This window comes from Indicator indicator, chromosome 17, assembly GCF_027791375.1.
Source record: "Indicator indicator isolate 239-I01 chromosome 17, UM_Iind_1.1, whole genome shotgun sequence".
Classification (NCBI taxonomy): domain Eukaryota; kingdom Metazoa; phylum Chordata; class Aves; order Piciformes; family Indicatoridae; genus Indicator; species Indicator indicator.
The window spans coordinates 6277924-6305412 of NC_072026.1; the positions used below are offsets into that span (position 1 = coordinate 6277924).

Below are 27489 nucleotides of genomic sequence, written 5' to 3' on the forward strand. Positions count from 1 at the left end.
ATTCCATGTGAACATAAAGAAAAACTTTTTTTTTTTTTTTGCTTTGTAAGGCAAAGTTCCTCTTATTCCACTTTTAGGAAGTCCCTGGGGACATAATATAGAGAAGGTAACTAGAACTGCTTATTAGAGCACATCCTTTTATTAATCAGGAAAGATCAGAAAAATAGCTGAAGCAGCTGAGAGGAGATTCTAAGCTGGCCTCAGTCCCAGTGTTGGAGGCCAAGCAAGAACACGACCACTTGCAAGTCTTGCAACAGTTCCTAAGCACAAAACTCACTGACCAAGGCTTCGTTGTGCTGCTTATCAGCCATAACCACCAACAGATTTTCTCTGGCTCACAGAATTGTAATCTCCTATTCTCTGGATCACAGAGCCTGTATCTGCAGGAAGCAGAACATTAACCAGAGCAGCACAAGAGCTGGACAACCTCAGCTTATGGAACCCATGGGTGCTGTCATGGGTGCTAAGGCAGTCAGTGTCTCCATGGATATTCTATTTCATGACCAGTTAGGTTGCAAGACGACTTCAAACCAAGAGATTACTCTTGGCAAACTTTTCCTATTTCTCTATCCATCAGGCAAAATTTATGAAATCAAACTCCCTTGATACTCTCAAGGTCACTTCTAAGGTCTCCTCTTCAGAGAGAAAACGAGCTTTACCATTCTTGCTGTCCACACAGTAGGGGAGGTGCAGCAGCAGCTTCCTGTAAGAGAGGACAGGGAATTTCAGTGTCTCAGAGCAAAGGAGATGGCATTGCAAGTTACTCTTGCAGTTCACCAACAGGCATAGTCTTTCAACATAGCTTGTTCTCATGACAGGTTCCTGCAATACCTGGTGCACAGCTATACAGGCCCTGTATTCCTTTCTACTGGCTGTGATTATGGCAAGTTTCCAGTGAGGGGTTGTGGTTTTTTGACACTGTTCTTGCTTTTGTAAAATGCAGAGGAAAGAGGAACTGCACTGAGAATTGAGAAGGCTCTGGGGAGGCCTAAGAGTGGCCTTTCAGTACAAGAAGGATGCAGAGGGACTGTCTCCAAAGGCCTGCAGTGACAGGATGAGGAGCAGTGGTTTGAAATTAGAGGAGATTTAGATTGGATGTAAGGAAAAAGTTCTGCAACATGAGGGTGGTGGAAGACTAGAACAGGTTGACCAGGGGGGTAGCTGAGGCCCCATCCCTGGAGATATTCAGGGTCAGGCTCAGCAAGGCTCTGAGCAACCTGCTCTAGTGGAGGATGTCCCTGCTGACTGCAGAGGGGTTGGACTGGATGAGCTTTGGAGGTCCCTTCCAACCCAAACCATTCTATGACTCATAATGCTCTCCTAGTGATAAAAATCTGAATAATGCCTAAAGCCTAAACATGTCTTCAGGAGTTTGTCTCCTCCAGTAAAAAGAAAGGTGGTGCATCCTGATGAGAGACTCTGGGCAGAGCAGTTTCACAGAGGATGTCCCTGCCCTGTAAAGCACAGCTCAGGGATGAAAACAGACTTAGGGGTACAAAGTTTCTGGGATTTTGACTTACATCAAAGATTAATTCATTGATCCCTACCTGTGGCTTGGGCACCTAATCCACGAAGAAAGGTTGGATCTTGGACTCAGGAGCTATTCCACAGTCCCTGGAATGGCTGACAAGTCTCCTTGAGGATGTCTCAGTCTGGCCCATTCACTGCTTCTCATGGATGAGAATTCAAACCTACTTGCTCATGCAAGGCCTGGCCTCCTTCCCCTCTTTTCTCAGCCTTGTATATTAACAGTACAACTGATGGGCCAGGCTTGGACCTCCATTCTACTGACAGTGCAAACAGTGTCAAGGACACTTCAGGATCAAGAGATTTGCCCAAACTCTCTAAAGCCTGACAAGATAACACCTTATCATAGATGGAGGTTGCTTTAAACTGGGGTTTAAGTCATGCCAATTCTTCTTTGGACCTTTTCAGCTGTCTTGTGGGAGCCACCACTGAAAGAGGTAGAGTCAAAACACCTTTGCACCAGACCTGCTGACAGCAGTCATTTGCTATAATTTGGAGAAGTCCTTAAAAATCAGCTTGGACTAGAATCAACCCCAGGGCTAGAGAGTTGGAAATGGTTCTTCTGAACCCTCTTACACCTCTGTGAGAGTACAGTGTTATTCAGTATGTAGAACTTGAATTCTTGTTTCTTTCATACTGAGAAGGCTTGCACATATATTCATGAAAGCTGCACTGGATCAGGCTTTACCCAAGCAACCATTAGATTTACAGCAAACTTTTTATTTGCTAGGCTTGTGACTACAGACAGCTGGATACTGAGAAGATAATGGCAGATCTGAGTCACCAAAAAGATAAGATTTGCAAAAGAAAAAGGATGCTGAGGTGGTCTTGAATCTGCAGTACTGCATGAAGCTACCTCCTTTTTTACTACCTATAGCTTCTGCAAGTCATTAGCTGAACAATTACTCCTCCTGCTTTTCCAGGTTCAGGGCTAGCACTTCCAAACATTCTGCCACTCCTCTTGCATCTTTAGCTTAAATCTAAGCAGAGAGTAACTGTCCCATCCTGGCTTTGTGAGGAAAGTGGCTTTTCTATAGCTAGATTGCTAGGGACAGAACTTATTTCAGCCTTAATCCACAGCCTGCACCTTGAATTTATTTGCAGGAACCTTGCAGGAATGAGATATAGATCTTCCCATATCTCATTCAGTGCATCACATATGGATCTTCTCATATCCCATTCAGTGCAGCAAACTGGGCCAGAGAGGATTAAGCTTATGAAAGCTCTCCTGTTGTGAAGAAGGACTTCAAGAAAAGCAGACATGGGAATTATCTGGAAATCTCAGGCAGGGCATTTGCACACTGAAGGAAGACTGAGAAGTCTGAGGGTAGATCAATAGGTTGATTATCTTGGTGGATTTGAAATAGCCCTATTAAAAAAAAAAAAAAGAACTCAAAGGGAATCTCTTTAGGAAAACCTTGTGAAATTTCCATCTCTGCATCTATGCCTGAAAATGTATCTGCAGGATTTTTACTGCCTTAGTGTTCAAAGGCAGGTTGGATAGGGCCTTCAGCAACCTGCTCTAGGAGGTGTCCCTGCCTGTGGCAGTGGGGGTGGAACTGGCTGATCTTCAAGGTGCCTCCCAACCCAAACCATTCTGTGATTCTGTTACATATTTGTTTTCTAAATATCAATTTGTACAACTCCCAAGAAGTCCTTCAAGACCATGGGCAGCTTTTTGCCAGATATTTTTGGCCCCTGAAGCCTCACTGTTTGAGTAGCAAAAATCTGTCTTAAAGCTATTTTTGCTAGAACAGTATCACAGATTCACAGCTAGCACACCACACACCTACAGAAGGACTGTGGTTGGGTTTGTCTATATCTGTTTCTCATGTGCAATTAATAATCATAGAATCCTAGAATGATCTGGGTTGAAAGAGACCTCTGAAAGTCATCTAGTCCAACCCCCTCTCTAGTAAGCAGGGGGATCCTCAACTAGATCAGGTTGCTCAGAGCCCTGTTGAGCCTCACTTCGAATATCTCCAAGGATGGGAGATACTCAACCACCTCCCCAAGCAATAATCTGACCTTCAGCTTTGCTTTCTACACAGCATTCAACTGAAGGCTTGGTCAAAACCTCCTTTTAAGCATGGTACTACCTGTCTTTCTAGCAATCATGTTTCACTTACTTTTTGGGAGTTCGAAGGTCAAGAACCTTGTCCTGGATATTTAATGTGATGTCTGCATACTTTGTCTCTGGCAGCTTGATTTTTACCTGAAATGATGGGCAGAGCTGTGATTAGCTATGTAGCCTTACAAGCCATAGAAGATCTCATCTTCATGAATATTTTGATGCTAGTGTCTAAGAGCAATACTCTGAGTAGGTAATTTGGATTAGAGAAAAGATGACAGCGATAATCACTGCTTTCAATAGCTTAGTGATGTGCATTGATATTCTAATTTTCTTCATAATCCTGAGCTGATAATGTGCTTGACAGGCATTCTACATCCAGCCAAACACAGTGGCTTTCTGTATTCCAAAACCAGCTTGCTTCTACTAGAAAAACTGCACAGCAGTTCCACTTGTCCTCAAGTCCAGAAAGCAGGGAGGGATTCAATCATGTTAAGAATGGGACAGCATCTGACACCTGTAACTTTAAGGACTGTCAGTATTGTGGCATTCTGCTGACTGGAATACCTGGTAATAAACACAGGAAGATTAAAACCATCTCCTTCCCAGCCCCTCTCCCTTCCAAAACCATGCCTGAGATGAAACTTCATCTTAAGAGCTACTTTTAGTTCTCCCCAGACTGTCTGTGGCACATGCACAGATTCTTTTTTAGTACACCAGGGCCTTGAAGAGACAGACAAATTCCTCAGGTCACCAAGTTGTTGTGGTTTAAGCCCAGCCAGCAACAAAGCACCACCTGGCTGCTTGCTCACTTCTCACCCTCAATGGGATGAGGAGGAGGAGATATAACAAAAGGCTTGTGGGTGAACAAGCCTTTGGGCTTGTCAAGGGAGGGCTTGTCACCAGCTATGGTCACATGCAAAACCAGAACAACTTTGGAAGAAAAAAAGCCCATCAGATTAATTTGTTACCATTCCAGTCAGCAGAACAATGAGAAATAAACCAAGATCTTAACAATATCTTTTCCCCATCCTTTCCTCCTTCCCTGGCTCAACTTTACTCTTGAGTTCTCTACCTCCTCCCCACTCCCAGCAGTACAGGGGAATGGGAATGAAGGTTGCAGTCAGTTGTTTCTGCTGTTCCTTCCTCCTCAGGGGGAGTAATCCTCCCAGTCTTTCCCTGCTCCAGCATGGAGTCCCTCCCATGGGATAGAGTCATCCATGAGCTTCTCCAATGTGAGTTCTTCCTGTGGGATGTAGTTCTTCATGAACTGCTCCAGCATGGATCCCCTCCATGAGGTACAGCCCTTCAGAAAGAGACTGCTCCCACAAAGTCACAGATTCCTTCTGGCACAGCCACCTGCCCTGGTGTGGGGTCCTCCAAGGGCTGCAGGCAGATGTCTGCTCCACTGTTAATCTCCATGGCCTGCAGAGAGTCAGGTTGCTGTCTCACCATGGGCTGCAGGAGAATCTCTGATCCAGTGTACCTCCTCCCCTTCTTCACTGACTTCGGTGTCCACATAATTCTCCACCTCACACCCCAGTTTTTCCAGCAAATTCTTTTTCTTTTTTTTTTTTTTCCCTCTTAAATGTTTAATCAACCACCATGGTTGATTAGCTCTGCCTTGGGCAGCATAAAGGTGACTTGGAGAGGAGGAAACTTCTAGCAGCTCCTCAAAGCAGCCACCCCTATAGCATCTCCCCTGCTACCAAAACAAACCACACAAACTCAACACACAACTGTGAATGCTTGGAGAACTGTAAGAAAATCCCCTGGGAGGCCAAAGGCAGAAACACAACTTGGTGGTTATATTCTGTCCCTTAAGAAGAGCAGAGAAAGAGCACAAAGAAAGGAGACACAGATTCAGCTTACCACTATATCTTCACAGCAGGCTGTGGAGGGGTCTTTCCTGCTCATCCCAAAGAAGACATCCTCTGTCCCCACACACTGTTTGAATAAAATCTCATACCTGAGAAAGAAGCAGCTGCCTCTTAATACTGGAGAAGGGGAAAGTAACAGAGATTGTATTCTCTGAGGACCATGAATATCCTCATTCCATTTTCTCCTCCTTTTCAGTCTCCCTTCTGCAGTGGGTTTTTGTACAGAACCATGACTGATTGCATGCCAATGGCCTCCTGGGCTGCATCAAAGCAGTGTGGCCAGCAGATCAAGAGAGGTGATTCTGCCACTTTGCTCTGGGAAGACCTCACCTGGAGTACTGTGTCCAGCTCTGCAGCTCTCAACACAGGAAGGACATGGACCTGATGAAGCAGGTCCAGAGGAGGGCCACAAAAATGATCAGGGGGCTGGAACACCTCTGCTGCAGGGACAGGCTGAGGGAGCTGGGGGTGTTCAGCCTGGAGAAGAGAATGCTTCAGGGAGACCTAATAGCAGCCTGCCAGTACCTGAAGAGGGCCTACAAGAAGGCTGCAGAGGGACTGTTTGCAAAGGCCTGCAGGGATAGGATGAGGGGCAGTGGTTTGAAATTAGAGAAGAGGAGATTTATATTGAATGCCAGGAAAAAGTTCTTTACCATGAGGGTGGTGGAACAGTGCAACAGGTTGCTCAGGGAGGTAGTTGAGGCTCCATCCCTGGAGCTATTCAAGGGCAGGCTCAGGAAGGCACTCTGCAACCTGCTCTAGTGGAGGATGTCCCTGCTGACTGCAGAGGTGTTGGACTGGATGCCTTTGGTGGTGCCTTCCAATCCAAACCATTCTATGATTCTATGTAACCCCCAGGAAGGCAGTCTCAGCTCACTTACTCTGGCTGTTCTCTAGGATCCCAGGTATCATAAAATTCAGACCCTTCTGGGACCTCCTCTGTGTTCCAAATAGTTTTGCTATTTTCAGATTTCACTTGAAAAGTACCTGCAAGTGATGAGGAAAATCATACTGTCATATTTTGGGATGACTCTGTTCCTCTAGCCTTGTGGAAAACTTAATTTTTTGCAGCCTTTAGAAACATCCTTGTATTAAAAGCATCCCATTTAATTATTACAATGCCTACCTCAGTATCTTATGAATAAGAATTTTTAGAAGATGGATGTTTCCTTTTCCCTTAACTCCCCTTTTCCTAACCCCTATGTTAAGGAAATACTCCTTTCAGGCATAAAATATCTACCACTTCAAAATGGGTAAAGTGTGGAAGTATGAACCATTAATCATGCCCAAGCCCTCTGATAAGGAGATCTTTAGATGAGCAGAGTGACTTAATAAAGGACCTCCTTCTCACATAGAAATCCAGTTCTTCCCATTAATTGTGGAGCACAGCTCAGATAAGGAACTGAAGTCACATGAAAGTACACAGGCAGAATACTGGGCCTCTCCTAAGTGAAAAAAAATGTGGTTTTCTAGTAAGCCTGATAAATCTACAACTTGAAGGTTTTTATAGTAGAATCTCTGGCTTTTGTTGGAAGGTCAAACAAAAACACTCTATTTGTTATATTTGCCACAGTTTTTTCCTGCTCTTCTGTTCAGGAGTTGCCCTTTCTGCTCCTCTTTGTGTATTTTGCAGTTAAGGTTCCAGGTAAAGAAGAATTTTGCAGTGTAATGGTAAAACTGCAATACTAGTTGCATCCATCCAAGTCAGTGACCACTCTCTTACTGAGGCAAACCCCATCAGTAGCAACTCACCACAGCTGTTACAGTTTGCTAACATGGGACTGAATGATGAATATATACAAACATTCCTCCTTACCAGCAGTTTCTTTCTTTACTGGTCCAATACAACCAGGAGTCATGGTGCTAACAGAACAGCATGGCTGCAAAAAAGGCAAATGGAACTTGAATCAATACTCACAGAACTCAGATCAGTGATCATGATCTTAGAAACATAGAATGCACTGAGTTGAAAGGGGTCTTTAGGGGTCATCTAGTCTAACCCCCCTGCAGTAAGCAGGGACAACCCCAACTAAATCAGGTTCCTCAGAGCCTGCTCTTGAGTATCTCCAAGGATGGAGACTCCACTACCTCCCTGGGCAACCCATTCCAGTGTTCCACCACCCTCATAGTAAAGAACTTCCTAATGTCCAATCTAAATCTATCCTGCTCTAGTTTAAAACCATTTCCCCCTCTTATGCTGTTGCCACACGCCTTTGTAAATAGTCCCTCCTTGGCTTTCTTGTAGATCCCCTTCAGGTACTTGAAGGCTGCTATAAGGTCTCCCCAGGTCTTCCAGGTTGGACACCCCCAAATCTCTTAGCCTGTCTTCATAAGAGAGGTGCTCCAGCCCTCTGATAATTTTTGTGGCCATCCCATTTCCCTTTGCCAAGAGTGAAAATGAGCATACTGCAATTTTTAAGGTGATACCTTAAACTAGACAGACGTCATGACCACAAACACAAAATGTTACCCTAGGTCAAACAAATCCCTGCTAGAACCCAGACCAAACCACTGAACATTCCCTTTTCTCCACTCTCACCCAGCAGAAAGTAACCTTGACACACTGAGTTGAAGTGGAACTCCCAGCAGCACAACATTACAGACAGATGTGCTGTTTGAGGATTAGTTTCCATGGCATTTTGGCAAGGTTTCCATGTTTTGCCTGCCATGAAAATATTGCAGGAAACCTAAGAGTGCTATGTGAAAAATCTCCTCACAGTGTTTGGATTAGTTTTGACAGTAGAGCTCATATGAGGCAACAACATTTTCCTCTTATTATGAATTAATTTATTGCTAATAGGCTAATGTGAGGCATTCCTCTCTATATGAACATTTCTAACGGGGTTGGCTAAAAGTGCCTCACACGCATGGAACATTAAATTAAGCCAAAATAAAGATTTCAATTTACCCAGATTGACTCAGGCTTAATTGACATCCCTCATGGCAATTTTCCCTTCCTGTCTCTGAAGTGTCATTCATTTTATTAATAAGCTGTAAACAAACTATATTTAAAGCCAGGATGTTTACTGCAAAGTTGTACAGCAATAGTGCAAGGATTAAAATGCAGGCATTAAACAGCTGAAGGATAGTTAGAGCATGAAGGACCACAACTGCCACCTACTCAAAGGAAATTTCAAGGGACAAGCACACTTTTTATCCCCAATATTACTACCATTGCCACTATTAGTGTACAACTGCTGAGACACCCAGATGGTTTTTTGCTGAGGAGTGATATGGAGAAAACCCAAGGGTTCCACCTGAGGGCTCCACCATGAGGGTGGTGGAACACTGGAACAGGTTGCCCAGGGAGGTGGTTGGGGTCCCATCCCTGGAGATATTCAAAGTGAGGCTCTGGGCTATCTGGTCTACTTGAGGATGCCCCTGCTTACTGCAGGGGGGGTTGGACTAGGTGACCTTTGGAGGTCCCTTCCAACCCAAAGCTTTCTATGATACATTGTGACTGGTGGTCGTTATAGCCCTCCCGGGAGATTTCTTCCCAGAACAAAGGCACACCTAGATAAAAGCAGCAGTAGCATACTGCAAGAACAGCATACATTTTCCAAACCCTTTAATTCTGATCTAGTCCTGAAATGAATTGATATAGAATGATGGAAATATATTCCCCTCAATAACCATTTAGATTATTCACCTTAGAATTATTATTTTCCCTTTCCTCTTCTACAATCACCAACATATCTATTGTACTTCAATGATCAATCATTTCTACAGTTTCTTAATGACTGAGACACAGAATTAGTACATTTAGTTGCCTCTGAATATTTTAGTCCTTACTCAGAAGGTGAGCAGCAGCCTTTTTTTTTTTTGCTTCATATGAAGTATTTAGCTGTAACTGCCTTCTGGAAATCTCTGGAACAATTCAGGGGAAAGTAAGGGAGAGTCTAAAGTATCAAAAGCTCTTTTATCTACATGTTCTCATTCCCTTCAGGCTGAAAAATGAGATGTCCCTCCCATTTTGTAGTCACAGTCCCTCCTTGTTTTCCTGGGGCATCTTTCTTATTCTTTCCCTCAAGATCTTGTTATCCTAAAAGTATTTTCTAGATGTTTCATTCAGTCCAAAATCTTCTAAGGTTTTCATTCTCATTTTACTCACTCCAGGAAAAAACAAACAAACAAACACACACACACAAAAAAACCTTCAAAACCAAAAGGAGAGAATTGCTTCTCCTCAGTTAAAAAGGTTAGGCTATGGAACAACATATAAAAGAAGCAGCATTTCTCATGAAAGACTCACCACATGTTCATCATCATCATCATCTTCTTCTTCTTGAGAATCACGAAGTAGTTTGGCAAGGAACTGCAGAGAAGAGCCTGAGGAAATACTGTCCATAGCAATACCCTCTGCTTGCCTATGCAGGAAAAAAATAACAAGCAACAGATGAAAAAAAAAAAAGAACAAAATGTGTTTTGCACTGTCTGTGAAGCACAATATTCCTGCTGTGTGTTCTGGGAGGATAAAATTTAGCCAAATGCTTACAAGCCTGATGTCAAAACATATAAACTGGAACATAATCAACCTTTCCTCAGTGCTCAGATTATAGACCCTTTTGCACTGCAGGCGTGAGTTGCAATCAGAGGTGAAGCCTTGCAGTGACTATCAGCTCTGGCAGGCCTCATGTCGTTACAGATGTGCAGCTACAGCAGCCAGGACAAGGGCAGCAGAACGACATGGCTCAGGCCTAGCACTGAGAAGCCGGGCAGAGGGCTTCACACAGGTTCCCTGCCACCTGCCTTGCTCCGGGCACGCTTGGAACAGCCCAGCTGCAGGCTCAGGCTGTGGGCGCACGGAGACAGCGCCTGCGAAAGCCGCCCTCAGCAGCTGGCTCTCAAACGCACCGGGCACGGCCCAGGTTGGCGCAGCGGCAGCAAGGAGCCCCTCCGTCCCGCCCGGGCCCCGCCGTGCAGCAGCCACCGGCAGCCAGGAGCGGCCGCGTCCCTCGTCTCCGCGGCAACCGCCGCTGCCCGCCCCCTGTGACGCTGCGGGCAGGTCCCGCACAAGCGGCGGCGGCAGCAGCCAATAGCTGTAGGAGGCGGGAAGGCCTCGGCCGGCGATTGGAGGGTGCAGGAGAGGAGCGGAAGTGGAAGTGCAGTCCCGCAGTGTGCGTCACCGGGTCTGGGGTTTCAGACCGTGCGAGTTGCTCTTCTTGTAGGCCGCAGCTGCCATGAGCCAGTTCAACTTTGGGTCGGGTGCGGGCGGCGGCTTCAGTTTGGGCACGCCGAAGACGACCGCCACGACGGGCTCGAGCACCTTCTCCTTCTCCACGCCTGCAACCTCGGGGAGCTTCAACTTCGGGAGCGCGGCCCAGACGCCTGCCAGCAGCCAGAACACCGCGTTCTTCTCCTTCAGCAGGCCGGCCGCTGCAGGGCAGCCCGCCAGCTTCAGCTTCGGGACGCCGGCCACCGCCACCACGACTCCGGCGGCAAACGTGTTCCCACTGGGGTGAGAGGCTCGGGGACCGGCTGGGTGCAGGGTGGCGGCGCTGGCTTTGCTGTGCGGCTCTGGCCGCGGTGCGAGTGGATGATGCCTTCCTCGTTGCTTTGCGAGTACTTCGCGAGGGAGCAGAGCTGTAGCCCTTGTGCCTTAGAGTTCCCGCTGCACTGTAGCGCGTTGGGCAAAGTGTTCAGCAGGTTCTGTTGATAGTGCTGACTTTTTTTTTAGCTGGATGTTAAGAATAAGCAGTTCCACAGTTGAGGCTGTGATTAGGGTATTAATGCTTACGTGAAGAAATAATAAAACTTTGTGTCTGAGCACAAGATGTCTTGTCTGTCCTGTTCCAAATCTAGAGGGCTCAGAATGTGTCTTCGGCCAAGTGGGACCATTTTGTCTTTAGGAAAGGTTGTGAGCTTTGAGGTGATGCTTCAGAGCTGCTGTTGTTGAAGCTTGCCAGATGGGAGCAGTGGCAAGGGAGCTCAAATGGGGACTGGCAGTAAAAGTTTGTTTGGAATACTCTTATGTGGAGGAGTGTGAGGGATGATTGGGAGCTGAAAGAATAAGCAACTTTGCTTATGCTGCCACAAATGCCTTGGTGGTGGGATGGGTGGAGGTAATGAAGTGGGGAGAGAGACTTGGGGAAGGATTGCAGCTGACAAAGAGTTGTGCTATGGGCTTTGTCAAAACCTAAACATAAACCTGGACAAATGCACATCTCTTTGAAAGATGGTTTCTGCTGTCAGCAAATAGTCTGTGTAAGAAAGCAGTCTCAGTGCTTGACTGGATGTGCATCTCCCACTGATTGGCTTCTTTCTTTTTTTTTTTTTCCTGCTGTAGGGCAAGTGCACCAAAACTAAACTTTGGAGGCAGCACTGCAAGTCAAGCTCCTGGAATGACAGGGACCTTGGGATTTGGTAGCACTCCAGCAACCAGCGTGCCTTCAAGTCAAGCAGCAGCCACTTCTGGCTTTGTGTTTGGATCTACTGGCACCACCACCGCCACAGCTCAGTCTGGGACAGCTGGAGGGTTTACTTTTTCCAGTGGTACCACGACTCAGGCTGGAACAGCTAACTTCAGCATCGGCACTGCAGCTTCACAAGCAGCATCCACAGGGCTGACCTTTGGGACAGCAGCCACAGCTGCTGCTACTACTGCTGCTACCCTAGGAGCTGCAACCCAGTCAGTGGCTCCCTTCAGCCTTGGGGGACAGTCTACAGGTGAGTGCCTGGGCTTGAAATGGTGGTTGTAGTTAGGAGGCCAGTCAGCATGGAGGACAGCTGGGGATGGTGTGGAAGTTCTGTGACCTCTTGGCTTCTGCTGGTGTGAAATGAAGTGAATCTGTTTTGGAGGTTTTTTGTTTGGTTGTTTTTTGTTTGGTTGTTTGTTTGTTTGTTTTTTCTTCTGACATGCCTGTCCAGGGTCTTTGGGAATGAGTAACAATTGCTACTTAGCCCTTTGGTTTGGAGAGTGAGGCAGAAATATTCTTACTAGTGTGTGCAGAATGCCAGCTGCCTTTGAAGCCCTTCTTAAATGTTTGTGGAATGTTTGCTGGTGCAGAGGGAAAGAGCTCAGAGTGGTGGGGAAGGGGGGGTACCACAGGATGTACCTGTCCCACAGTACCAAACTGTTGTTCAACTCCCTCACAGCAGGAACCTGCCCCTTCCCACAGAATCTGGCAAAAGTTCAGTTTGTAGCTTTCCATCTACTTATGGGTGATAGTGGAGGCCTTTGATGGAAGGTCATCAGCTCTGGGGTGAGGCTGGAAGTCGTTTCACACAGCGAGCTTGGTGGCTGTAGTTAATTTCCTGGATAAGGCAAGAGTGCTTGTTACCTTGCATTTTAATAGTTTTCTAATTGCTTCTGACTTGACTGTTGTTGTGACCAGCAGAAACTACAGTGTCTGTAGTAAAAGGTTTGTCTTTTAATTTTACTTATGCTCCTTGTTCCAGGTCTAAACTTCGGGTCATTGCCTTCAACAGCAACCACTACTAGTGCACCTACGGCAGGACTGACCACTAGCACCAGCCAGGGACCTACTCTGTCTTTTGGAGCCAAACTTGGAGGTAGGAAGTGGTGGTGTGTGGTTTTTTTTTTTGTTATTGTTTTGTTTGGTTGGTTGTTTTTTTTTTTGTTTTTTTTTTTTTTTTTGAGGAAGTAACTGCTCAGGGCTTTGTAGATCTGTTGTCATGGGAATAGTTTTTCTAAACTGGAATCTGGAGATGGACTAGGAGTGTTAGAGTGAATTTGCAATGACATCAGTAATCTGTTCACACAGCCATTGCCCTCAGTGTCTTGTGTCTTTTATTGCATCCTCTGTGCCTAGTTTTGTCCTGTACTTGTTGCTGGAGCATAGTGGAAGGGAAGCACAGGTTTAAAGGGTACATAGGAAAAGAGGGAGAGTTGAGGTAGACTAAGAGGAGAGAGAGTTTCAAATTCTTGCATCCATGGGGTAGGTAGACAAAGTTGTATGTATCACATTCTCAGTATGACTGTACAAGATCAATGCTGCTTCTGCTTGTAGTGACATCCACGGCTGCTACTACTGCCTCTACCACCACGACCTCTGTTCTTGGCTCAACGGCGCCTACGTTGTTTGCATCCATAGGGAGCTCTTCAGCACCGACATCGTCGACCACCGCAAGCCTGTCACGTAAGTCACTGTAGGCAGAGTTTATCTATTAGGGGAATAAATGAGCAGTGTGGCTGGTGGTACCTGTCTGTAGTGGAGATGCTGATTAATGAGAGCTCTCCTGGCTGTTTGCCACCTTCTCTCTTTGTGGTTTCTGGCAAACTGTCTGCAGTGGTGAGGCATGGAGAGTTTTCAAACCAGCAGGTGCATCGTGGGGCAGTTCCAGCTGTATGTGATATTTTTGTTTGTTGCGCTGTGTGGGTAGTACTACCAGAACTGAGCTTGCTGCTGTTTTCTGGACCCCAGTGCCTTGAGTCTTGCTTTAGGTGTTTAAAGTTGAAGAACAGCAGCCTGTGCCAGTGGAGACGCAGGGTGCTAAAAACAAGTATTCATATGGCTGTATGCTTGCATAGTAATAATGGGAGTAACTGGCAAGTATCTGGATAATACTTCACCTAAACAGGGGTTAATAAAAATAAAGATGCCATGGACATAGGTCAGCAGGCAGGATAGAGCTTTTCAAAGGGGCCCTGTATTTAATGTGTTACACAAGCTCTTACTGTTACCTTCTGTTTGCAGTTGGTGCCCCTTCCACTGGGACAGCCACTCTTGGAACGCTTAGCTTTGGATTGAAAGCTCCTGGAACAACAGCTGCCACAACAAGCACCACCACTGGTAAGGACTAGATGCTGCACAGTATTTCTTTCTCTGATCCTCTTTTACCATTTCCTCATACGCACAGTGATAAGGCTGGTGGACTCTGATGGTCTAGTCTTGACAGACATTTGATTTGTTTTTTTTTCCTGTCAGAGGGACTCGTTTGATGTTATACAGCACTGGGTTTAAATGTGTATATTGGACCTGTTTTTGATTTGTTAGGTAGCAGATGTGTCATCATGTATTGCTTGATGTGCATTTCTTGTTTCAGGCACTACTACTACTACTGGCTTTGCTCTGAGTCTTAAGCCATTAACAACAACTGGTACCATTGGAGCTGTAACTTCTACAACTGCCATCACCACCACAACAGCCAGGTGAGTCTTTTGTTATAGCCAACTGTTTCGTGGCTGTGGCAAGAGTCAGGATTAATGCTGGTATCTGGTGGAGGGAAGGGAAACGACTGTTGTCATGTTTATATTTTGGTTTGTGATCTTGTCTTCTGTACTATCTGGTACTTCCTCTCAGTGGGCCTCCAGTGATGACTTATGCCCAGCTGGAGAGTTTGATAAACAAGTGGAGCCTGGAACTGGAAGACCAAGAGAAACACTTTCTCCATCAAGCTACACAAGTGAATGCCTGGGACCGGACACTGATAGAGAACGGAGAGAAGGTAAGATGGTGTCTAATGTAGTCTGGTTTTGTTTGCTTGGATCTGTAAAGGCCTTCAATGTTCCAGATGCAGCAAGCATCTTGTGGAAAAAAAAAAAAAGAAAAAAACCACAACCCAAACCAAACAACATACATGTGAGTGGTACCTGGATGCTTGGGAAGCACTTTCTATATGTCTGCTAATAGGCATTGAAGTTTGGAAGTCTGTTCTGTGAGTTTACACTGAGGTAACAAGTTGCCTTGGGGTGGAGCTGTCAGAGTCAAACCTCTGATAGTCAATTCTTGGTCTGTTAATCTTCATTGTAATTTTTTTCTTGTTTCTAGTAGACATTTGTCTGGTGCTGGCTTCTCAGTTCCAGCACTTTTATGAGTTGACTTTTGAATCTTTGTGGTACAATTAAGTCTCTTCTGTTTCCAGATTACTTCTTTACACAGAGAAGTAGAGAAAGTGAAGCTTGATCAGAAAAGGTAAGAAACTATGAACATCTGAGATGATTTTTGTTTCTTTTTTGCATCTTCTTGTGTGGCAGATGTAGAATGTGTATAACCTCTAAATTGAGTAGTTAACACTTTCTCCTTTCAGGCTGGATCAGGAGCTAGACTTCATTCTGTCCCAGCAGAAAGAGCTTGAAGACTTGTTGACCCCACTGGAAGAGTCTGTGAAGGAACAGAGTGGGACTATCTACTTGCAGCATGCAGATGAGGAACGGGAGAAAACGTAAGACAAATCTGCTTGGAATGTGCTCTGCAGGCTAACGTAGTGGTGATCGGTCAGCAAAGAGTAGAGCTGGTGATCATGAGAATATTGATCTGTCAATGACCTTTGTCAAACATATAATCCTGTTTTATGCATGGCACCTGAGATGTTGGGCACTAGAAACAAGGGAATTGTGACTGAAAGCCCTTGAATGAGCAAGAAAAGTCCTCTGGATGTTGGTCTAATCAGCTCTCTGGGAAAAGGTTACTACTTTTGGCATAGTCTGTAAAAACGAGTGATGAGAGCAAGGTACGCTGTGTGTGGCTCAAGCATCCTTGTAAGCCTTAAGTGTCAAATGGTAGGGTAATTTAAAAGAAGCGTTTGTCTGGGTCATGACATACAAATTTTGGAAGAATCTGGACTGGCCAGCTCCTTCAGTTCTGGCAAAACCTTCTTGACAGCCCTCCACACTATTGCTTGTCTGTCTCAGTGCATCTGTCAAGAGAAAAGAGGTCAGCAATTACTTCATCTTGTGATGAAGTGTGCCTGTCCTGGTGCTGCTCCCATACATCTGTGAACTTTGGTGGAGAGGCGTGGAAGCTGATTGCCCAGAGGTGAGGTGACTAGGAGCAGGTCGTCTTAAGCTCACTTGACATATTCTGACCTTGGTTCCCATGTGTTTTGCAGCTATAAACTGGCTGAAAACATAGACGCTCAGTTGAAGCGTATGGCGCAGGATCTGAAGGACATCACTGAGCACCTGAATACATCAAGAGGCCCAGCAGACACAAGTGACCCGGTAAATTCCAGCTTTCATGTTCTAAAATGGGTATGTTGGTAAGAGACAAAGGCTATTGAAAGAGTCCCAACTCCTTGTTTACTTGTGGATACTCCACTGCTTGTGATTTCAGCCTTTGAAAGCTACTCTGTTTTCCCAAAATTACAGAATGGTAGGGCTTGGAAGACACCTCCAGAGATCATCTAAAGCAGGTTTGCCTAGATCAGGTTGCACAGGAAGGTGTCCAGGCAGGTTCTGAAAGTCTCCAGAGAAGACCATAGGGTCCTTGTGTTGCTTCTATTCTGGTAAAACTTGTGTGCCAGCACAGTGTAAGGCAGCCTCACTCCTGTTTGATTCTGCTGCCTGTCCCATTTCTTACATCATTCTTATGGCATACCTACACTTTGTCCAAGCCTGCCATAATTGCTGATTCTTTTTCCTTAGACTACTTTTGTATCCTCACGAAAACAAGATCTGAATTACTTCTTTCTGCTATATGTTAAACTTATTTCCCTGTGGCTTTATCTCAATAGAAATTTCCTTTTGGTATTACAGACTGAGGTTTTCTCCCCATTTCTTTTCACTTTTGGCACCTAAGCCTAAGGTGATTAGTGCTGTGGTGCTCTTTGGGTCTGAACTGGAATAAATCTAAGCCAGACTCAGTTTTCTTGCTGCTAAAGAGAAACAGAGCAACAGAGTTGCTGCCCATGCTTCCATGGGAAAGTGGCTCCTAAGTTAATGGGAGCTGTACAAATGAGAAATTTGATTGCATCCTGCTGCAAAGGTAGGGACAGGCAGGCTGCCTTTTACTGCCCTTAGTTTTTGTATAGGGTAACTGATGTCTTGCACCTTCTTTCTACTCAGCTTCAGCAGATCTGTAAAATTCTGAACGCGCACATGGATTCATTGCAGTGGATTGACCAGAACTCAGGTGAGAGTTGTCCTGCAAGCTTTTTGGGGATGTAAAGAGAAGGCATGTAACGTGTGCAAGTGTTTCTTGAACATAAATGAATTCTTGAAGATCCGTGAGGAATCTTCTCGTCACGTTGTGTGACACAGTCTTCTCTGCTTGAATTTTCCTGATGTGCATTACAGGCCTCTGCTGAGAAGTAATTGTCAGCAGCTGCTAGGGTTTTACAAAACAGCATTGCTTGGGATGCATCAATTTCAAGACTGAGGACTTAAAAACCTTGTGCTTTGTTCTGTTAAACTAAGGTTAAATATTTCAACTTCTAAAATGGTGTAGGGGTTCCTTCTGGAGTAAGAAAATTGTTGTGGGGGGTGTGTGTGTGTTTAATTTTATCACCCTGCCTTTTGTCTTGGATTTGGCCTTAACTCCTGTACCGTGGTGGCCTACTGAAAACAAGCAGGAAAGAGGAGGAAGTTTTCTGATAGGGAGTGGTGCCTCCTTGTGAGGGATTCGAGAGTTGTGCAGTTGATTTTTTTTTTTTTTTTTTTTCCACTTCTGCCAGCAGCCACACGGGGGCATGGCAGAATAAAGCAGCAGCCTGCACCACACTGCCCTGTGGCTGCAGCACTGTGAGGGTGCTTGCACCTGCTGTGCAGAAGCAGTTCTAAGGCATTGCTTCACTTCATGCAAATTGTTGTGAACCTGGGCAGCCACGACTAAGTGGATTTGCTGAAGTTGGACACAGGGTGGTGCTGCTTTCACAAATGAAGGCAGTGTTTGAACAAAGCCTGGTTCTGACTTTTTGCCTCTCCCTGATGGAACCAACAATCTTATCTTTTGTAGTTGCAATTGAATTCTGAGTTGAGCACAGGACATGTCTGAGGCAGTGAAGCAAGCTGCTGATTTATACCATAATCATTTTTGAGTGGTGAATATTTGAAAAGTGACAGTGAGAGGTGTTGTTTGACATGTTACTGGGAGGTTGTGGGTTGGGCATGCTGTGTGAGATACAGCTGAACCTGGAATATCTGTCTCCAGGCCACAGATTGTCATAGTGCTGTAGCCTTGTTGAAGAGCTTCTGGTAAGCTTTCATGGAATGAAATTAGAATCACTTTAGCTTGTGCCTAGACTTGATGTATATTTGAGAGTTTGCTCTGCTCTATGATTCAGTGCTCTGGAACTACAACAGACTGGCATGGCAAGAAGTGTCAGAAACATATCCCAGGACTCTTCCAACTGCTTGCCAGTATCTGAATGCCTCAGAAAGCTGTTTAGACAGCTGTCTTTGCCTTGGAGGTTTAGCAGTGCTTTCTGTTGGCTTTTCCTCCTTATTGTGCGCTGTCATATCTGAGAGACTGTCAAAATTATTTTCTTTCTCCTTCTGTGGGTTAAACTCTGCAGGGTTGTGTTTTTGGATGACTGTAAGACTAATCTCTTGTTTCTCCCACAGCTGTGTTGCAGAGAAAGGTAGAGGAGGTGACTAAGGTTTGTGAGAGCCGCCGCAAGGAACAAGAGCGCAGTTTTCGCATCACATTTGATTGAGAGACTCCAAGATTAAAGGATTAATCTAAAATCTGCGCAGGAAAGAGGTTGTCGGGGACCTAGGACTCAGAAATGAACCCAGTTCATACTTTGTTTATGCAATAAAATTTGTTTTGTTTTTGTTTTTTTTTTCCCAAGCCAGTCTTTACAGCATCTGACTGGGGTTTCCCTCCTCCAGTCTGAGACACTGCATGAAGTTGTTGCAGAGAGTTTGTGCTCCAGAGTGTCTGTTCTTTACAGCTGCATACAGACTGGTGTGATGCACACATGCTGCCCTTGACGGATGTCAGTGGTGTGTAGCTCTGCAGCTGCACTCTCCAGTACTTCCATGTGATTTGTTCATTTGGGACTTTGTCAGCTTGGGTCCTTACAGGGGTGGTTTAGTCTGGTGTAGCTGGGTGCTGTGGCAGTCTGGGAGATTTAAATTCCTCTTGGAGTTTGTATTTAAATTAATTATGCTTCCACTTCTGGAAGTGGGTCTTGTTTTCTGTACTTAAAACAATAATATGCTTTTATGATGGTACCTGTAAGGAGAATTTCTACAGAATTAAAAATTGTTAGATGTGCCAGTTGAAAACGTGCTTGGGAGGAGACTCTTGGGGGGTGTGAAGGGAAAGCCTTGTGGAGGGCTGCGCACCGCTCCCTACGGCTTATCCTCTGCGAGAGAGCCGCTTCACTGCTTCAAACATTGCTAAGCGTAACTGAAGGCCTCTTCTGAGGCTCGCAGCGGTCTCCAGCGCAGCACGGGCAGCTGAGCCCCGGCGCTCGGGAGCGCGCCGGAAGCGGTCTGCGCGGCCCGGAGCCACTCGCTTCCCAGCGGCCCCTGCGCCGCGCCGGCGCTGCTGGGGGCTGGAGTCGCGGCGGAGCCCGGGCAGGCCGCGGCCATGCGGAGGTGAGCGGGCGGGCGGGGGCAGCAGGCCCGGGTTGGGCTCTGGGCCGAGATTTCCTCCTGTTTCAGAACAGTCGGCGTGGAGCTGGCGTCAGCCTTGCCTTAGGTGACAGCGCGGCGTGTCGCCGGGCGCGATGTGAAGAGCGCAAGCCTTGGAAAGCTGCTTACTGGAGGGCCCGCAGGGGGCACCAAACCCTCCTGCGCCCGCCGTGAGCCCTAAGTGGCAGTGAACGTGTTCACTTGAAACGCGGCTCTGGGTCTACGAATCGCTGGTGCCGAGTCGGCCCAGAACGGCTTCCCGCAACAGGCGTGGGGTTCCCCTCCCAGCCCATGGAAAAGCTGAGCCGAGCTGGTGCTGCTGGCCTGGTTCTGGTTCTGCAGCACCCAGCGGCTCGGCAGAGCCCGCGGTGTCGGAGCCCTCCAAAAGAGGGATCAGCAGGGTCTCTGTGTGCGGGGTTACAGTGGATGTGGTGTTCATGTGTCTGTCATCTTGGAAGCAGGTGGCCCCAGGAAGGGAAAAGGGAACTTTCCAGGAACCTGAAAGCATCTCAGTCTCTTTCTTTCTATATTTGAACGCTGCTCAATTTGTTTCTTTTCTCCCTGTTTTCTTTCTTTAATCAATTGAAACTACCAATGCTTGTCTAGATACTGATGCAAAACAACTTTCCACCGATAAAGATTGGATGTGACTATTTTTGTAGTATAATAGTTATTATTAAAATATGCTTGAGATATTTAATATTCTCACAGTAGTCCTAAGTCTGTTGCTTTTCCAACTACCATTAGTGGGAGCTTTGGCCAAGTCAAGCAGATTTTGTTCCCTGTTGTGCTTTAAATCCTGTGAAAAACAGGGAGGTAGAAAGGCTGTAGAGGTGGTGCTTTCTGAGTGATGTTTTCCCTGTTGCTTTTCTGACCACCTCCATGTGGTTCTTTTGTGCCCTAGGGTCAACAGCAGCCTGTCCAGTGATGAACTCCTCCTCGAAGACTTGGAGACAGAAGGAGAGAGGCAGCTGAAGAGCCTCCTTCACCATCAGCTTGATACCACTGTCTCCATTGAGCAGTAAGTCCTGATTTGACCTGTGGGGTTGGTGCTGGAAGGGCTGATGAGCAGAGTCTGGTATATTAGGGGTCCAGCAGCAGTGTCACCTCCTTGGGGCCTCACCCCACAGGAGATGTTTGGTGCATGCTGTTGTCTACTAAAACAGCTGTGCAAGCCCTTCTTCCTCTGCTGGGTCTCCTGCCCAGACACTGCAGCAGGAGATAAGCACTGCTTGGCTCTTGGAGTGAATGCTGGCAGTGACTTATTTTCACCATTTGTTTAGGCTTAGATGTAGGAGTTCCCAGGCTGGAGAGCCTGTCCCCAAGAGGCTGGCCTGTGTTTGCATCTGTGCGGTGTTTGGTGTTGCAGTGTCACAAGGTGCCTGTGTTGGGGCAGCTTCCTGCTCTGTGGAATCTTGTGGGCTCCCAAAAGGGTTGGGAGAGCATGGCTCAGTTGTGTTTTGGAAACATGGCGTCTCTGCTGCTACTCTGCAGCAGGAGTAAGCATGGTTGTGGAGAGAGGCCAGTTCCTGACTGTTCCCCCAGTTTCTCAGTGCTAAATTGTTTCTGCCATTGTGTTGCTTTGGGTTACAGGTGCAAGTCGAAGCGAAGATGCTTTGCTCCTGCAGCTTTTTACAAGCCTTTTGGGGAAGAGGCTGCAGGGGCCTTGACGTTGTCACAGTTCCAGGCCCTGCAGGAGAGTGACAAAGAAACTGCCTCTCTCCGGGAACTGGGGCTCTCTGACTCGGAGATCCTGCTCTGGAAGAACCAAGCTTGCACAGGGAAGGTAGGCACACTCTGCTCTGACATCCCACTAACCCTGTGGGCTGTGGTACTCTGATAGGAAGTTCAAGTCTTTGTAAGCCCTCTGATAAAGAATGGCTGCTCTGTGTATCTCTTGCCTTTAGGACAGAATAATCCTGCATTTCTTCTGGCCTGTTTTCTTTGGTGGAATGATCTGTGCTCAGAGCTGTGGTGAAGAGAAGATCTGGTCCTTTGGGATACAGCAGGACTTGATTATATTCCTGTCTCTGCTTTGATGATCACAAGGAAATGTTTTCCCTGTTTATACCTGTGTAAGAAAAAGTTAAAGGCTGGAAGAGAAAAAGGGTGAAACATTTCAAAGCACCTCAGTCTCTTCCCTGTGTGTATTCTGACGTATCCCTGGGTCCAATGGTTGGCTTGGGATAGCTGTCTGTAGGAAGGGGTCTGTATGTTCTCCTCAGGGGCTTGGAGATGCTTCAGGGGACTCAGGATTATACTTGAAACAGCCATGTGAAAATAGCAGTGCAGAGCAGCCAGGCCAAGCGTGTGATTGCAGTGATGCACCCTCTTCGGGTGCAGTTGGCAGCAGAACAGTGCCAAAGGAGGCTTCTCCCCTTCCCCTGCCTTCACCCTTTCTTTCAGGTCCCAGAGACAAGGGGCTTTCAGGGTCATCCTGTGTCAGGTGCACTGGGGTGTCCTGCTCTTAATTTGGCAAACCAGAAGGTGCAAAACAGGACTGGGGCTGACTCTTAGCTTCCCTCTGTCTTTCCTCCTCTTCTTGAGCAATAGCTGTGTGCAGGAGGAAGCTGTTTGTGGTAGTCGTAGGTTTACCTCTCTTCAGCTGAAGTCATTACCTGCTGTAGTGTTTAAATGCAAACCCAGTCCTGGTGTTGCCTTCTTTAAAACTTGTTTTTAGAGAGGGGTGATGTCAATTTAAGAGTAGAACTGAGTATCAACAGTGTCAGCTGATGTATTTGGTATGAAATTAGTTCTGGAATGTCTAGGACAGAAATTAGCATGGAAAACACTACTCTGACATAAAGAACCACTGACATGAGAGTACATCTCCTACAGCTTATGAGAGAAGAGGAATGTTCAGAGAGAAAGGCCAAGTCAGGTGGCAGTGTGCAGCTTTGTATGTGGAGGCCCTGAGTGAGAGGTTCCAGCAAAGAGGAATAGGCTGAGACAGAGAGGGCTTCATATTGCCCCTGGAGCTCTCAGCAAAATACTGAGTGCAGGCTTCTGTTATTTTCAGCTGCTAAGTGGCAGCTTTTTTGAAAACAAAGTACTATAAATGATTTCCCGGAGTTGCTTTGCCATGTAAACAGCCTTTTGTGCCCCGGGGAAGCTGTGAAATGCTGAATGGAAGCCATACAGATGTGGGCCCGTGCAGTCAGGCGAGGAGGGAGAGCTACCCATGGGAAAGTCTTTGTTAGGTTGTGCTCAGTGCAGGGGAAAAAGCCTGAATTCTTGCCTGAGGCAGAAGGATCTGCCACAATAATTCCTGAACTGAATTGGAGAAAAGTAAATGCATCTACAGTCCCATAAAAGTGCGTTCTCTGGATGCACCTGATGGAGGTGGATGTGGGAGCAGAAATGCCCCTCAAGAACTTGGGGTGTCTCTCTGCTTTGGCAGCATGAGTCTGGTGAATTTTAGCAGTGCCCCACGCAGTGAAGTTTTATTTATACAGGAATTCTCACTTTTAGCCAGGTTATCTAAGGTTTGTGCTACAGTGGCTGGGTGGTTTCTGGGAGCTGACTTATGTGAAGTTGGTCAGGGGTTTAGTCCTCAGCACCCTTTGGTGTCAGTGGCAGGTTGGGATCAAATAAGGTTTTCTCAGTGACACCAGGGTCATGGGCCAAAAGCTTGGTGGAAACTTGAGCTCAGGGATGCTATAGGTGTGGCCAAAGAGGGGTTGTGCTGTTATTCTAGGCGGCCTAAGAGAATGCCTGGAGCTAGCAGAGACAGGGACTGCTGGGACAGAGGGACACAGGCACTGTTGGACCACAAGGCCAGGAAGGGGGCTGTTTCTCTGCTTCTCTCAGGAGCTGAGGTTTGCTGAGTGATTGTGTTTCTATTGAACCCTTGCAGTAACAGGTGATTTGGTGATTTGCTCTTTGGGGCATGGTTCCTAATTGCAACAACTCCAGGGCTGGAGGATGCGAAGTTTGACTGCTGGTTGAGTCTGTAAAAAGACAGCAATTGCTGTATCTGAGCAAAGCTGTGCCTATCTTCCAGGGCTCTGGGCTGGGAGCAGCCCCAGAGGCAACACAGGAGCGACTCCATGCCATCCAGGAGAAGATGGAAGAGCGTCAGCGCATCCTGGCTCTGCCCCAGAGGTTTGCTGGCAGCAAGCAGCTGAGCCGGCGGGAGATGGAGATTGAGAAGGCTCTCTTCCAGGGGACCGACCGCCACTCCTTCCTCCGGGCACTCTACCACCAAGGTTTGTGGGCTCAAGGCTGCTTCTGCCTTTTCTCCAGCATGGAGAGCTGGGCTGTGTGGGAGTCCAACACATTTCTGTCTGGTCTTCTGTCCCTGGAGACGTGCTGCTTTTTTGACACCGTGTGGGTGGAGATATTTTCCTCTCTTATGTGAGCAGACAGAGTGGGCTCTCTCTGAAGGGTTCAATACAGAGGGTTGTGAAGGCTCTCTCTGTTTGGAAAGCACAGATCTCATTGATGTGCTGCATGTACTGCAGGGCCCAGCGTGGTGTGTGGAAAAGCATCTGGGATTGTGCTTTGGTAGAGCCCAGAGGGCCTCACTGAACTGTGCCATGGGACAGAAGGCACCTGTGTGGGGCTAGAGATTGTCCCTTCTCTGATTTAAATGCAGTCTGACAAGGGTGAGAGGGAAGTAGACAGCAGGAAAGAATGACTTGTTAAAGGCTCTTCTCAGCAGGTGAGGTGGAACTGGAGCCCAGCTGCTGATTTCTAGTGCCCTGGCCATGGGATGAGACCACTTCTTGCTCCAGCAGTGTTGTCCCTAAGCCTGTTACTTAATGTAACTTTTTGGATGGAGTGTCAAGTGTAGTCCAGAGATGGCAGAAACTGCTCCAGTCTGCTTTAGCTGGTCATGAAGCTCCAGCCCAGACTGATTTTTGTTTGTAAGACAGTATTAAATGGAAGATGAGGAGGAACTTCTGAACTCCAACTTCTAAGTCCTAAATCACCCCTTGGATCACCGTTGATGCTGTTCCAGCTATGATGTCCACCTGACCAGCATCCTCTTTCCATTAGTGTTGGTGGTGTGGCATTTAACAAAAGCAAGAGGCAGCAAGGTTGAGGCTTGTAGGTTGAGAGCTGTCCTGCTCACTTCTGTTCTCATTTACACTAAATAGAGTAAAGGAGATACAATTTGTCAGTTCATGCTATGGGCCTTTAAACCAAGAGGTTGATCTGATGTTGTCCCTCGAAGCAAAAAAATGTATGTTCCATGTAGCAGTGTAGAAAGGCAGCAGGGCACATCCTGGCCCTGCATGTAGGAGGAGGAAGATGTGTTGGAGTTCCTAGAATGTGCTGGAATGTGGCTGCAGATAAGCTAGTGAGAACACCTCTGGAAGAAACGAGCTGGCTAAAAAGTGCACTGGTGGAGCTGCTGCTCTTCTGCAGGTTCATCCAGAGCTAGGACACCAGCACATGCTGGCTGCTGGGGCTGTTCTTGTTTTAAATAACCTGCAGGACCGGGTTGGCAGATGCATGTGTGGAGGCTGGGTCAGAATAGGATTTCTCTTGTCTGTCTCTTCCTGCAGTCTCTGCATTTTTCAGGTTCTCGGTGGTAGTCATGTTGCCATGTTTCTCTGTTATGAATTAGATGACACTCAGAAGAGGGTAACAGATGAAAAGGACCCCATGGTTCATCTAGAGAGTGTCTACCAGGAGTTGCTGAGCAAGAAGTGTCCTGAAGAAGTCCAACCTACCAACAGTGACTCACGCTTGTGCTCTTCCCTGGTCCCACAGGGGCCTGTGGCTGAGGGCTCATCAATTCCAGACCAGGAAGAGCAGGCAGAACAGGTGAAAAGTCCCACCCTTTCTGCAGAAAGTCCCCACCAGTCCCCTTCAAAGGTTGTGATCATCAAAAACCCTGTAGAGTTTATCCCAGAAGAGGAGATCTGCAAGAACCGTCTCTCAGAGGAAGAACTACGGAAGATACCCAAGTTCTCATCTTACCATCCTGGGGAACCCAGTAAGGTATGTTGAGATGAACCAGGATTTATTCTTCTTCCTCACTAGCATGACCTGAAGCTGCTTCAGAAGGCAGAGGTTCCTCTTTGCTATTGCCTGGAGGGTGCTTGGTTGATCCTTCCAGCAAGAGAGGGCAGCCTCCGCTCTGGAAAGGGACCTTTGGCTATAGAGGGAAGTTGCCTGTCCTGACAAAGAGCTGTTCTTAGACCCTTCCTGGCTCTGGCAGGTCACTAATCAAGATGTGCTTGCTGTGCTTAGGCATGGCTGAGACCAGCTGTGACTTTACTCAAACTGTGTTTAACTGGTAGCTGGAGCATGTTGTCTTTTATGAATAATTGGAGCTATCAGCACAGGCAAGCATGATGATTCCTGGAGTCCAGAGCTGCCATTCTCTGTACACCCACCTGTCTTCCCAACTCTACTTGTGGGTGGAAGAAGGACTTTGGAATGGGATGGGGACTGAACTAAGTGATACCTTTGAGGTGCACAGACTTGGGAGCAGGTGCCAGTTTGCCTGGCACAGGCTGGCTGACCCTCTGTGTCTGTGGAACAGGTGCTGTATTTGAAGAACCTGGGCCCTCGAGTGACAGTGAAGGACCTAGTGTCCTTGTTTGCACGATTCCAGAAGGAGGACAGTGCCCCCATCCAGTTCCGCCTGCTGAGTGGCCGGATGAGAGGTCAGGCTTTCATCACCTTCCCTGGTAAGTCACTCCCTTGTGCCTCTCACTTCTGCCCTGACCCATGAAGGGGCACATCTTCCTGCAGAGCTCTGGGCTGGCACCAAGCCTGCTCTCCAGAGGGAAAGAGGGGAGTTCATTCCCTCTTCTTCCCATCATAGTACAGTCTTTTCCCTGGACTGGAAAACAAGTCATCAGATGGAAGGGATGTAGGCTGCTGCAGGTCAGATTTATACTCAGCATTCAGCATGTCACTGGCTGGAGGATGCCAGCACTGCACTGTGTCATGGGGCAGTCTGAGGGCCTGTGAGCCAGGAACATCTGTGTGAACACCACATGTGTCTGTGCCAGAACTTGCTGTGTAACCTGTGCCCCTTTTGCTCTCTTGTTGCAGATATTCAATCAGCCCAGGATGCCATGCTCTTGGTGAACAGGTACAATCTCCAAGGGAAGCCACTGGTGATTGAATTTGGGAAAAGCAAGGGGCACTCATCAGGGACTGACTCTGCCATCCTTGCTTCCTCTGCTGGAGAGAACTCCACTGCCAAGTAAGGGATGGATAACCAGGACCCTTGTGGATTACCATGGAATGTGGGAACTCCTTGGCTGTAACTGGACAGTGAAGGGCTGCTGGGAGTTAACATGCAGATCCATAAATCTGAAAGTAGAGAAGGGGGAGAGCTAAGGACTAGGCTTTTGAGGTAGATGGGCCCTGTCTTTACACTCTTGGGAGTGTACTTGCTTTTTCTTCCTGCTCTATGTGTGTGACTGCCTTCTCAGCCATCTGTGGGAAGGAGGGAGGGAGGAAGCAGTGTAAATAAATCTATTTATTATGGTGTTTCCTTAGTTTGTGTTTACTTACTTTTGTCCTGCCCAAGTCTTCTGGAGCCAAGAGTGCCACACTCTGCAATGCAAGACTGTCAGCAGAGTTCAGTCCTGGCCCCTCTACTGGGAGGTCCAGTACCTGACTGGTGCAGGGACTGGTGGGGCTGCTGCTCTGTCTGGTGGCAACAGATATGTTGCTTTAGGACAAGAAGGCTGCTCCTTTACCTCTGGACACTGGTTGCACAGGTATCTAATTACACAGGTACTTTATGATTACAATTGTCTTGGCTCTTCACTATC

At 47.0% G+C, this 27489-nt stretch overlaps 3 protein-coding genes across 3 annotated transcripts; 2 read left to right on the forward strand and 1 right to left on the reverse strand.

The window, feature by feature from the left end:
- Window positions 1-573: 573 nt before the first annotated feature.
- On the reverse strand, window positions 574-9826 carry DNAAF6 (dynein axonemal assembly factor 6). Its single transcript, XM_054388781.1, has 6 exons — window positions 9731-9826; window positions 7295-7358; window positions 6360-6465; window positions 5471-5567; window positions 3657-3742; window positions 574-703 (listed from the first exon to the last, which is right to left on the reverse strand). Exons 1-6 carry the CDS (start codon window positions 9824-9826, stop codon window positions 574-576), a joined length of 579 nt encoding a protein of 192 aa, XP_054244756.1.
- Window positions 9827-10658: 832 nt separating this feature from the next.
- Window positions 10659-18938, forward strand: NUP62CL (nucleoporin 62 C-terminal like). The gene is made up of 12 exons (XM_054388773.1): window positions 10659-10936; window positions 11765-12144; window positions 12877-12990; window positions 13449-13577; window positions 14136-14231; window positions 14485-14590; window positions 14742-14886; window positions 15304-15353; window positions 15469-15603; window positions 16270-16381; window positions 17225-17291; window positions 18722-18938. The coding sequence occupies exons 1-12, from the start codon at window positions 10659-10661 to the stop codon at window positions 18811-18813; spliced, it is 1704 nt and encodes a 567-aa protein (XP_054244748.1). The 3' UTR covers window positions 18814-18938.
- A 759-nt stretch (window positions 18939-19697) lies between these two features.
- Window positions 19698-27164, forward strand: RBM41 (RNA binding motif protein 41). The gene is made up of 7 exons (XM_054388848.1): window positions 19698-19705; window positions 20637-20762; window positions 21335-21527; window positions 23745-23949; window positions 25317-25693; window positions 26241-26388; window positions 26759-27164. Exons 1-7 carry the CDS (start codon window positions 19698-19700, stop codon window positions 26914-26916), a joined length of 1215 nt encoding a protein of 404 aa, XP_054244823.1. The 3' UTR covers window positions 26917-27164.
- The last annotated feature ends 325 nt before the right edge of the window (window positions 27165-27489 follow it).